Source organism: Choloepus didactylus, chromosome 2 (assembly GCF_015220235.1).
Source record: "Choloepus didactylus isolate mChoDid1 chromosome 2, mChoDid1.pri, whole genome shotgun sequence".
In the NCBI taxonomy this organism is placed as follows: domain Eukaryota; kingdom Metazoa; phylum Chordata; class Mammalia; order Pilosa; family Megalonychidae; genus Choloepus; species Choloepus didactylus.
Window position 1 is genome coordinate 216,613,399 of NC_051308.1, and position 12,127 is coordinate 216,625,525.

At 43.6% G+C, this 12,127-nt stretch overlaps 1 protein-coding gene across 4 annotated transcripts in view; it reads left to right on the forward strand.

Moving 5' to 3' along the window:
• PHC2 (polyhomeotic homolog 2) overlaps positions 1-12,127 on the forward strand; it is a 134,783-nt gene that overhangs the window by 111,897 nt on the left and 10,759 nt on the right. For all 4 annotated transcript variants that reach the window (XM_037827800.1, XM_037827801.1, XM_037827802.1 and 1 more), the window contains 2 exons: positions 9,323-9,525; positions 11,255-11,384. In XM_037827800.1, coding sequence (XP_037683728.1) covers positions 9,323-9,525; positions 11,255-11,384 — 333 coding nt within the window. The remainder of the gene's footprint in view (positions 1-9,322; positions 9,526-11,254; positions 11,385-12,127) is intronic.

A 12,127-nucleotide genomic window follows, 5' to 3' on the forward strand; every position in this document is an offset into this window, starting at 1 on the left:
AGTTATTTTTAAAGCTGTAGTTGCATGGCTCTTATCTCTCAAATACTGTATAATTATCTGTAGCTACAGATATATTTAGCATATTTGCAATCATCAATATGTGGTCTGGAGTCAGTGTATATTAAGACGTTTTTAAACAAAGCAAATGACACCTTAAATTCAAGCAAAAGTAATGTGAAGTAATTTTTTTTTTAATTGATTAAGTCTGCACTTCCAGATTGCCAGTAATCTGTATTAATTTGTTGTACCAGTGGAGTGGTGGTAAGGTAGGGTGATTGAAAGCTTAGCAAATGGTTACAAGAAAGAACAGTTAATGTTTTACAGGAACAGAAATTAGCAGCAGGATTGATTTGCAAAATTAAGTATTACCTAGCCCAATATATAGACAGGATAGCTGAGGGTTAGCTCCCTCTCTGAGCCATTTATCCAAGAATATTAGTGAGCCTTGTGATTGGTAAACAAAAAAAGCATCATATTGGGAAGGTGGTTGCCTTTCTTTGTTATCAACCTCAAAAAATTTAGGGAATTTACTAAACATTCCAGGTTCCTTTTGTGAACTGCTATAAATCTACCTTGATTTTATTTTCAGTCTTTTAAGCTGTCTTCTTTTCACAGGCTTAACCACCTCCTAGCATTACAAGGTCCATAAATGTATTATGTCAAGGTAAATTAGTTCTTCCTTTTATTTATCTGAAGTGACCTCTTTGGTGATTTCTGAGGTGCTCTTGCACTGTCTCCTTGATACCATGGACTCTCATGAAAGGACTATGTAGAAAAGGAATCTAGTGGTTGTCTTTACCTTTAAATTAACAGCTGTTGAAGTTGAATTGAGTCCTTGGTTTGCCCTAAAGGGCAGGGGTATTTCCATTATGTTGCATTGTCAAAGTGTTATTGTCAAAGTTGAGGGAACAATTCTTCCTGAAGCCTGACCTCAAGAGTACAAGGAAGGGACACCCTGAGTAGACCAGGGCATCTGAGGAACGTGAATGATAACTGAGTTTTGGCCAAGGAAAGAACAACTCTGCTATGGAGCTGTGGGAGATCTGACTAGTGAGATGGTGAGGTGATGTGGGCTGTTATCTCATCTTGTCTCTGATCTCAGTGATGTTGGACTCCTGTGGCGAAGCCAGGCTGATTCCATTACGTTCTACCTGCATACTCTTATGTAAGCCATGCTGCAGCCACATGAGACAGATGTAAGTGGCCCATTTTATAGATAAGAAAACTGAGGGTTTAGAGTAACTTGCCCTGAATTCCAAGCTAGTATTTAAACCTAAGGTTTTCTGGTCCCAAAGTCTTAACTGCTGTGTAGTACAGCTTCAAAATGTCTTCAGTAACAGGCATTTTACAGATCTATATTCTAATATTCACTGTAACCTTGCAAGGCTGACAGTATAATCCTTATTTTTATGGACAGAGAAGCTAAGGCTCAGACCAGATACCAAGTTCTTGAAACCACCACGAATCAAAGATGGAACCAGAATACGAGCCCAGGCCGATCCTCAGTGCCAGTGCTCTATCCGCTCTGCCAGTCTTCCCTTTCATCTGTTATCTTGATGTCTCTGCTGTGGATCCTTTACCATTAGTTCTAGATATTTTACCTTTTGAAATCATAGCAGAGCACTGTGATGTGAGAATATCTGGGAGCCCTCCACCTACTGGATACTGTAGGACTGGACTCAATCACCAAGTGTTAAGTAGAACTCTCCCTTGCCTCCCTGCAGCAGAGCTAGCTATTATTCCCTGGTGCATTGACCTGTCCTGTTGGAAGGCACCCCGCAGACCTGCAGGTGCTGCTGCCGAGTTTGATCTGGGAGTCAGAGGCCCCTGTTACAGGGCTCAGCTTGTGGGCTGGGAAGCAGTTTTTGCAGCTGTTTGGAAATCCCCCATTGCTCCTGTTGTCCTGAACTGCATGGGGGACAGCGGCTGTTCGCTCCATTGATTCCTTCCTTCGTAGCTGGGGGTGGCAGCTTGGAAAACATTCAGCTGTTTACAATTCAGCTTATGTACACTTTGGCTGGGGATTGTGGGTGAGTCAGAAGGGCCGTTCTCTTTGCCTGTGTCCTAAGAGACAGCGTGAAAGTCAGCTGTATGGTAATGGCTGCCAGCAAGGGAGGAGGGGCCCTCCCTTGCAGATGCCTTAACCAGAGTTGCTCAGGACTGCTGGGCGATCTCCCAGATGCTCAAGATTCAAGAAGCATGTCTGCTCTCCAGTCTTCTATACGCAGGCCCACTAAGGTCATTTTGCATTGACACTGAGGACAGGTCTGAGGCCACCTGGCTCAGACTCATTCTGTTGGCCAGCTGTCCTGCAGGCACTCGGCCCTCCTGTGACTGGAAAACTCATCACTTTGGTGAAGTCCAAAGGGACCTCCTGTCAGTGCTGTTTCTGCCCCTCTCTGGGAAAGGTCCTTTAGAGCAGGCTGCTCTTGTTTGTAGAGCTGAGGAAGGTGCCCTGAGGGGCAGGATGATCACAGCATCTGTGCAGGAGAGCCACAGCCTGCTGTGGGCCCTTAAGATGGTCTTTTGTGCCTGACAGCTTGGTCCTTAGCAATATTGAAAAGCTTATAAACTTTTGGCTTTGCATCCTTCTGCCTTCTGGTACCCTGGAGACCCCAGGGTGGGAAGGAGCCTACAGTTTTCCACCACCAAGTGCACCTTTTGTGTGTGCTTTAGAAGACAGTCTTCCAAATAAATGGTGTTTACTCTTTTTGAGTTTTTTTTAAACAGTTTTATTGAGATAAATTCACATACCATACAATCCATCTAAAGTGTACAACCATTGTCTATCATACCATATAATCCATCTAAAGTGTACAGCCGTTGTCTAGTAAGTTCACAGTTGTGCATTCATTACCACAATCAATTCTAGAACATTTTCACCCTCAAGAGTGTTCACCATATTATATACCCCCGTGTTTCATCCTCTGGCTTTCCTTCTAGTGACATATACGACCTTAAGCTTTCCCTTTCAACCACAGTTGCACCCACATATCATCGCTATTAAGTATACTCACTATAATGTGCTATCATCACCTCTATCTATTTCCAAATATAATGGCATTTACTCTTACCTTCATTCTAAAAGACACATTTTCATTATATACAGTCTGCAGTTGAGGTGCGTGTATAATCAATATGTGAATTTAGTGCAGAAACTTGTAGGGGAAAATGGGTCATCTGAGCAACTGATGGCATTTTAGAATCAGGGAACTATGTTATTAAACCAATGGCATGTTTAGTCCTCTTGAAGGTATGTGTGCTATTTCCTTTTAGGCTTCTTGAAATACAGAATCTAGCTCATGGGTCCTAATTACTGTGTTCAGGGATTCCCTTCTTTAGTAGATCAGAAATCCCATTTTGGAATCACTCACCTAAATTATTCTCCAGCCCATAAATGTCTGGCTTCTGCTTCAAAACATTCCAGAATGCGATTTACATTTCCTGCCCCCTTTTTCCCAGATGTCCTCATTCTGTCTCATAGCTAACCAAAGCACACCCTTCCCTGCACTTCAGCAGCCCACCAAGGAAATCTAAAGAACTGAGTCCTAGTCCTGCTCTGGGCTCTGCCACTGACTGACTTTTGTACCCTTGGTAAAGTCTCCTCACTTCTGAGGCCTACTTGTCTCATCTGGGAAATTAAGATATTAGATTCAGGGTCTTTCTTCCTCTAATCCTCTACGATCCAGTGATTCTAAATGCCCCAGGATCCAAAACCGATGACTCTCTATCCTCACCCCACCACCACCACCACCACCATACCTTCTGTTCCCTAAACTGGGAGGAAAGCAATCTACTTATCAGAGTCAATGATTCCCAGTAAGGTGTGAATGACTGAAGGTGTGTATTTGCATTTTAAAGAAAGCTGTTAAACAAATGAATCTCTTTAATTAATGGCCTTGGTCAGGGAACCTTGATAGAGCCCCATCTCTTTCCCTCCCTCCCCTTCCAACCCTCCTTTTGGGGGTGGGGAGGAAGTCAATAAATGGGTGCTTATGAAAGATCTTGCCTTTTTCACTTTCAGAGTGGCACTGATTTCTTGGGGGCCTAAATATAGCTAGAGACATTTTAAAGAGTGGCTCACAGGCCTTTCCACAAGGAATTCTGCCCTCAGCTTACTATCTTGTAGTACAGCCTGCTGCTCGGATCAAGTGTGATCTGCATCTCCTCTGTCCATCTCCTGGATGTTGTTTCAACATATGCATCACTTTGCCGTTTTTCCATGTAGACTCTATAGCAAGCAGTTCTTTAGAATCCTGATGTCACCTGTCCTGACCACATAGCTGGGCCCAGTAAGCTGGACTCTGGAGAGAGTACTCTGTGTTGTATATGACCTTATTTTGCCATTTTGTTGTGCAGGATTTTCTGGAGGTAAATGATCCATGTTATAAACCTACTCTGCTTCCTTAAATTCTTTATTAACTTTGTTAACTCCATCTTACTCCTACTGCAGCCAAGCAGGGTTAGTAAGAAGTCTTTTCAATTCAAATACTCCCTTCTCAGGTCTAGAGAAAGTGGAAATCAGCCATTGACCAAGTGGAGGGGGCAGCAGGAGAAGCTCTACTTGCTCTCCATTTCCTCTGAAGTCAGATCTGCAAGGCAACTCGGCTTAGGGGCAAATAGAATGAATGGCGAGGCCATCTGAAATACCCATTACAACTGTTAGTGCTAAATCATATTCCAGTGTAATCGATGGCTGTTGCCTTATCAGTGCCCATAAAGAACATCAAACTGGTTCTGAAGGAAGCCAGACTTTGCCCAGCTGCGACCAGTCTGATGTGTCTTAAGCAGGCTGGAGAGCACAGCCTCTTTGGATTCCTACTGCCTGGTGCTGAGGGCAGGGCCGATTTTACAGGCACCTCCCTGCCTCTGCCTCTGGAGGTCATCCTGCCTTTCCAAGTGCCTGCAGCCAGCATAAGGGTTTCAGAGGGCCTAGGGAATCCAGAGTTCTGGATATGGAAGTTGGCCTCCAGATTTCAGGGCAAACTGAATGCTGTGCTTCCCTTCTGCTGAGGAAATCCCCACTCTAGCAGGAAGAAATGGGCCAAAACCTAGCTCTCAATCTTCTTTATAGTCAGGTACCCAGAAATGCCACTTCTTCAGGCAGGCATCAGTTTTGCTGCTGTCAAATCATTATAGCCTCAGCAAGTAATTTGCAAACCTCAACTGGTGCCGAGTTGTTTTGGTTCTAGGGAGACTTTACATCAACAGTGAAGGCTGGAGGCCATGGGTTCCCTACATTCCAGTTTAACAAGCATTAAGCATCTGTTATATATTGACTTTGGGTTAGCCCCTAAGATACAGAGATAACTAAGACATAGCCTGCTGTCTAGAGAAACCTGCTCTGCCTAGCAGAGGTGACCAATCCTGAAACAGATAATTTCACAAACAGGAGCATAGAGAAGGACCACTTACTTGCCCCTGTAAGGACTCTGTCTGCCAGGCTTAGTGGATGAGACCAGAATTGAGAAGCAGCCTAGAGGTTGAGACATGTATTATATAATGACTCCCCAGAACATCCTCCTCTGCTCATCCCAACCTGAATACTTGGCCCTTTGTGGTCACCTTTAATTAAAGGCTCAATCCTGCCTCCCCTCGTCCCATCACCACCACCACCACTGAAGCTTGGCTTTCCTTTCCTTCCCTTCCCAATGCCTCTGGTCCGCATGGTGTTCTGGCCTCCACTTTCAGTTTCAGTTGCCTAACTCTGGTATAAAGGCATTTGAGACCTGTGGGAATCCCTGGTAGCATTTACAGCTTCCGGATCAGTCAAGAGAACTGAATTGAGTAAAGAGTAAGTTCCAAAGATAGAGTATTTCTTTTTCTCCCTCTTTTATCTGGTCTCAAGGCCAGCAGGGCAGGTTTCAGCAAGTTTCACTGTTTAACTGCTCTCTTTCCCCAGAGCAGGCCACAAAGTAGTCTGAGAGAGTGAGAAGCAGATTAAATTAATCTCAGTGTGCTGAGCTTGGCAGAGGATGAGATTGTGTTTGGTTGTTCCAGAAATAGCCCAAACTCCTTTGTTCCTAAAGCTAATGATAAGGTACTGGCCTACAAGATGACTGCAAAGCAAAATGGTTGCAGACCTTTGTGTATATGTAAAACTCTCCCTTTCTCCCTTGAATTCTGTCTCTGCTGTAACCTACCCCACAGTTACAGAGAATGATGGTTTCTAATGTGTCAAAGGATTTATTAGTTTGTTCTTTCTCTTAATAAGATCCTTTTCTTTTTTTAAAACTCAGATTCCAAAACTTTCTTTGCTTCCCAGAGTTATGCTTTGGCTCTGTAACTTCTCAGCTGGTGAATGTATCTGTTCACTAGCATATTTGTATGAGGAAAGGGGTGGAGGGGGAAGAGGACTTGAGCAGAGATCCCATAAAAGGAGACAAGATATCAGAAGCTGTTTGGTGATGAATATCAGTGAAAGGTTGGAGGTGGGGAATGATCCCAGAGTTCAGAGGAAAATGATTTAATTCCATAGAAGTATTATAAACTTCAGTTTTATAAACTAAAGCAGAGGCATCATTTATCTCCCATTACCAAACAACAAATCTTAGTAACCAAATCTTTTAGATGACTGTAGTTGGGATAATTATGTTTAGTGTTGACTTGGTACCTAACTTTAAAAGATGTAGGTAAAAACCTGGGGTGATGATGAACTTGTGACTTTTTTATATAAGAAACAGTCGAAAGCAGAGGAGGTTTGGCCTGGAGGAGAGATGACAGGGGTCTTGAGTGATATCTTTCATGACCCCAGAGTGGCATCAGCTATGTCCTGAGCATTTCCCAGGTGTACTAGCACTCCACTACTACGTACTAGTTCATTTAGTTCTCACACAACACTTAAGATAGGTATTGTTGTCATCTTTATTTTGTGGCCCGTGAAGCTGAGGCTCAGAGGGATAATGACTTGTCAAGTTCACCGAGTGACTGATGGAGACCAGGCCCTAAGCCAGGTCTAAGTCTATGTTTTTGATCATTATACATATCTGATACTAAACCTTGTTCTGTGTTGTCTAAAGGAACAGAATCAGGATAAGTAGGCAGAAATTAAAGGAAGACAGATTTTTGGCTCGCTTTTTAATTGAACTGCGCACAGTGGGAATAAACTGCATCAGAGGTAGTGAGTTCCTTTGTCACTAGAGGCATCCAAACAAAAGCCAAAAAATCATTGGGTGGGGGTATTATAGAGAAGATTCAAGCATGGGGTAAGCAATGAACTATACTTTCCAATCTTGTGATTCTGTAATCTGCAGTTCATTAGGTTAATCAGGGTATTAATAGGTTCTAATTAGGAAGAAATGGCCATGATCTAAAAATAAATTTAACTTAACATACTCTTTGTAATTTTAGCATTTATTCATCATTTAAAATAAAATATATATTTGTTTCTTTTCCTATTTAAGTATTTTAAAATAAAAGAGAAAATGTAATTGTGTAAATACAGGCTTAAATATTTGAATATAAAAGCTTAATTTGATTAGTTACATAAATGTAGAGAAACTTAATTTGATTGATTGTGTAGTTAACTCAGGTCAGGCCTCCCAGTTAGTCATGTACTTTATATGAAAGAATTTTTTCAGTTCCCAAACACCTTTACAATGTAGAAGGGCTAACTCCAGAAGAGGAGTAAATTCTCCATCTCTACAGAAAAGCTAAAGCTATTTTTAAAACATTTTTTTTTCTAACTTACTGGCACAACTGTATTTCAAACAAAAAATAAATAAAATAAAAAGTTCTTATCAGCCACATCTCTTGGATAACTCCTGCTCAGCCCTGAGGTTTACTGTAGTTGAATTATGAGTTGGTGAGTACTAAAGGCATGTGTCATAGCCAACTCCTTTGCATCAAAAAAATAAATAAATAACTAAAAGATTTATCTAGTTTACTGAGCATTAGGACTATTAGTAAGAAATTGTAAGGGGTGAAAGACCTGTTGTGACCTCATTGTAACCCTTTCTTAAAATGAGTCTATCCTGATTTCTCAATGCTACAGTAATTAGACTGTATGAATTCCTATTCCATGTTGATACTTTGGATTTTTAACATGAAATAAGAGCATCTTCATAGAAAGTTTTGTGTAAAAATTACTTACATATCAAATGCACTGAAATAGTTTTAAAAGTATATATATGACATACACACATCCACCATACTCCACTGGGTTATTCTTCATATTAATAGGCTTTGTTACACTAAATAAATGGCTTTTCCCTCCCCTGCCCTGCCTTTCCTTCCATTTAAAGGCAATCAGAGTTCACTGGTCAGTTGGTGATGGTAGCAAATGGCCCTGAGAAAAGGGCAGGGATAAAGTCACAAAAGTGAGTCAATGAAGTGTTGCACCTCTCAGACAAGGAGGCACCTCATATGAGAGGCTCTTTGAAGTGCAGACGAGGAGGACCATTGTGGTGTGGTTCTATAGATGGCCCTCGTCACTCGTTTTGGAGCACTCTATTAGGTCTCTCAGAGGAAGACTAGCAGGTCCATGGAGGAAGAGAACTTAGGAAAGGAGGTCCACAGAGGGGTGGAAAGAGGGGGTCTGTGATTTGCTGAGCATCAAATTGGGTATGGAGCTGAGAGCTGGACAAGGGGCTTGACTGAGAGCCCTTGACCAGAAGAAATAGCATAGAAAATCTCAGGTCTGCCTAGTCGCTTTCTTAACAGGAAAATAGAGTACATTCATATCTTAATGCACTGACCCCAAATAACCAGTCTCTGAATCATCAGATCTACCTTGTAGTCTTTACTTAGGGTTCAGCCCTCAAATTCCCTTTACCTTCACTTCTGGGATACAGTGCTTTGACATTTCACAGGGCTCTTAAAACCCAAGTCGTCACCAAGAAACCTTTCTCCCCCAAACCCCATCCCACCATTTAACCTGTCTCCCCCAAACCCCATTCCACCCTAAACCATGTACATAGGTCAATGTTTTATCCTGGTTTTAGATACAACCTTCAATACCTAATCTCTCTTGAACTGAATGTCACCCTGTTTGTCCATGAAGACCATGGTCTTAACTTCTCAAACACAGAAATCTTGTCTGTTTAACCTGATTGGACTTTCTTAACACAGTTGGAAGTAAGGGAACACTGCTAACTGATTGGCTGCACTGTAGCAGAACTGATTATAGGCATGCTTGGTGGTGTGTCCATTGAAACAGTACCACTTTTAAATAGGTCAGTGAGGAAGGGGACGGCTTGATTTGCATTGTTGCTTGGCCCCACGGGAAAAGACAGGCCCATTTTGAGTCCTTGCTTTCTTGCTATTGGCCTAGACTCTGGTTCTGATCTCCCCCTTCTGTGTTTGCCTGTCTTCCCTTATACAGAGGCAGGGCAGGGCATTGTTCATGCACTGACCAACCTCAGCAGCCCCGGCATGACCTCAGGGAACGGAAACTCTGCCTCCAGCATCACCGGCACTGCCCCCCAGAATGGTGAGAATAAACCACCACAGGCCATTGTGAAACCCCAAATCCTGACGCATGTTATCGAAGGGTTTGTGATCCAGGAGGGGGCGGAGCCTTTCCCGGTACGGACTACTTCTTTTCCCCTTTTTTTGTTTTTTATTTTTTGTTTTTTTTAAGTATATTTTGGATGTGTATTAGAATATTTTTACATTTCCATGTAAAATTTCTTAAGATGTGAACAATTTGCTCTTTCCCTGCTAATTTTCCCCCAAAAGAATGACAGAGCCATTTTGTTTCTAGGATTGAGTATCTTCCTAGGATGCAGAAGGGGTCAGTGATCAGAAATAAGTGGCAAGACCCCTTGGTTAGCAATTTCATAGGGAGTTCACATTGGACTGTTTGGTGAGAGATGGTTGCTCTTAGAAAATGAGACCTAGTTCAGTTTTGAAACAATTCTTGAGCTGGGATTTCATGGTCTCACTGTTATCCCTATGAATGCGTAAACCTCTGGGAGGCAAAACTGTTGGCCGGTTAGAGAGCAGAAGGAATGTGTGTAGAACTGAATTCTCAGGATATATCCAAAATGAAGGTAGGGGAACAGGATTGTAGCCTGAAGCTGCTTCTCTAGTGGAGGCCCTGGAAAGGGGAGTGAAGGAGATTGATAGGCAGTTCAGAAAAAGCATGATCAAGCATTACCCTTTAAAACATGAGAACAAAGGGAAATATAAAAGAATCAAGAGCATGTTTATTAGAACAGAGCACCCAGAGCTGACTGCAATGTGAATTAGCCGGCACAGGTGGTACAGCTCCATAGGTGGGCAGGATCCCAGAGCCAGGTGCACACTAGCCTCTGTTCTGATGAAAAATTTTTGGCATCATGGGATGCCATCTGCCTTTTTGCTCATTCTTTGGATCCATGAGAGTTTTGAATAGTCAGAAGACTCTGAGCTTGATTAACTGAGTTGGGTGAACAGCCCTAAAATGCCACAAGATGTGTAGGTTCTTGTCCTCTTACCCTCTGGAAGTTGTTCAAGGCCAGGGGCAAAGAAATCCACCTGGAGCAGCCTAGCTATAAGTATCTCTAACCTTTTCACACACGCACACCATTAGACTAGGTCCTCCCCTTGGCCTCCTGGAATGACATCAGAAACCAGTGGATCTCACAGGGTGGATGCAGGTTGAATAGCACCCCTAGCTTATCTCCCTAGAGCCAGACGCCACGCCACGTGATCTGGCTTCCAAGTTGCCTGAACAAAGGGAGGAGTGAAGCAGTGAATAAGGCAGTCTGGGGTCCTGGCCACCAGAGGGCATTTGCTCTGTGGCCCAGAGTCAGTTCTTCCTGCTCCTCTCAGAGGTGCCTATACCTCTGGCTTGGATGGGATGATGGTAAGGTGGGGAACAGCAAGAAATAAAAAATGGGTGCTGAGTCTCTGTCTGTCTCACACATACAGTGTTCACACACATAGACTCAGCTGTGTCCCGCCCTGGTGACTCATGAGCACTGGGTCCTGGCACTTGATCTGAGGTTGTGGGAAACCTGATCTCAGCCTCCATCTCTGCCCCAGAGATACTTGGAAGAGTCGATATTTTCCTAACCTCCTAAGCCATCCATTAGTCTTGGACTAAAGCCACCCCTGTACTTTGGTGCCCACTGGCATCTTGCCTTCTAAGCTAAACAGCAAAAAAGGCCTTGAGCAGGGCAAGTCTGCTTGGATAATGGTGTTGGGGAGAGTTTGAGGAGCACTAGATCTGTGCACCTGGATACTTTATACATGTAATTTTGATGAGTCTGGATAGCAAGGAGCATCTCCCACCTAACTCTCATGGCTTCCATGTCACCCTGTCCTCTAGGTGGGACGCTCGTCCCTGCTGGTGGGGAATCTCAAGAAGAAGTATGCACAGGGGTTCTTGCCTGAGAAACTTCCACAGCAGGATCATACCACCACCACTGACTCTGAGATGGAGGAGCCCTATCTACAAGGTAAGCATCTTGAACCTTTAATGCTAGGCCTTCTGATTTGGCTGCCATTGCAAACTGAAACAGAAAGTAGGCAAGACTGGAGAAGCAGACCTTATACACATCCTTTCTTGGTATCCATGGCCAAACTCTGAGCCAGGGAGTGTGTAAACATGTCAGTCTACTGACAGTCCATCCCTGTCCCTTTTCAGTCTCTCCCCTGGAAAACAGGGTTCGTAGAAGTAGGAGAGGCACCTGTCACCTGCCTTTCCCTCAGCCTCCCACCCCCATTCAACCGCAGGATTCCAAGAGCTGCTTTTCCCACATGAATCATTGGCAAGTTATGGGAAGGAATGTAGGGACATCACCAGGTATGCTGTGCCCTTCTCCGACTGCGTCAGGAGTCTGCACCCAGGGCTGGGGGCCAACTGTGAGGTACAGCAGTGGCCAGGCAAGGGGCCACTCTTTCCACATGAACCATTGCCTAAATCTGGGCTGCGTAGGCTACAAAACTCCTGGGTTCTGTTATCCAGGTCATTAGCCGTCTAGACGAAGCAAGATAGGGTGGGTTGTGACAGCATGAGTGTTTACTAAGAGCCTCCTACTTTCTTCTGAGGTGAGAAAGAGGGACTCATTCTTCACCACATGTGTTTTGCTTCAGGCCCATAGGATTTAGAAAGCTGACAAGAACCCAAGGACACAGACACCCTAGGGTACTTTCTGAGGGGATAAACACAGCCTTCCAAAGACAGTAACAAAAGCAATTT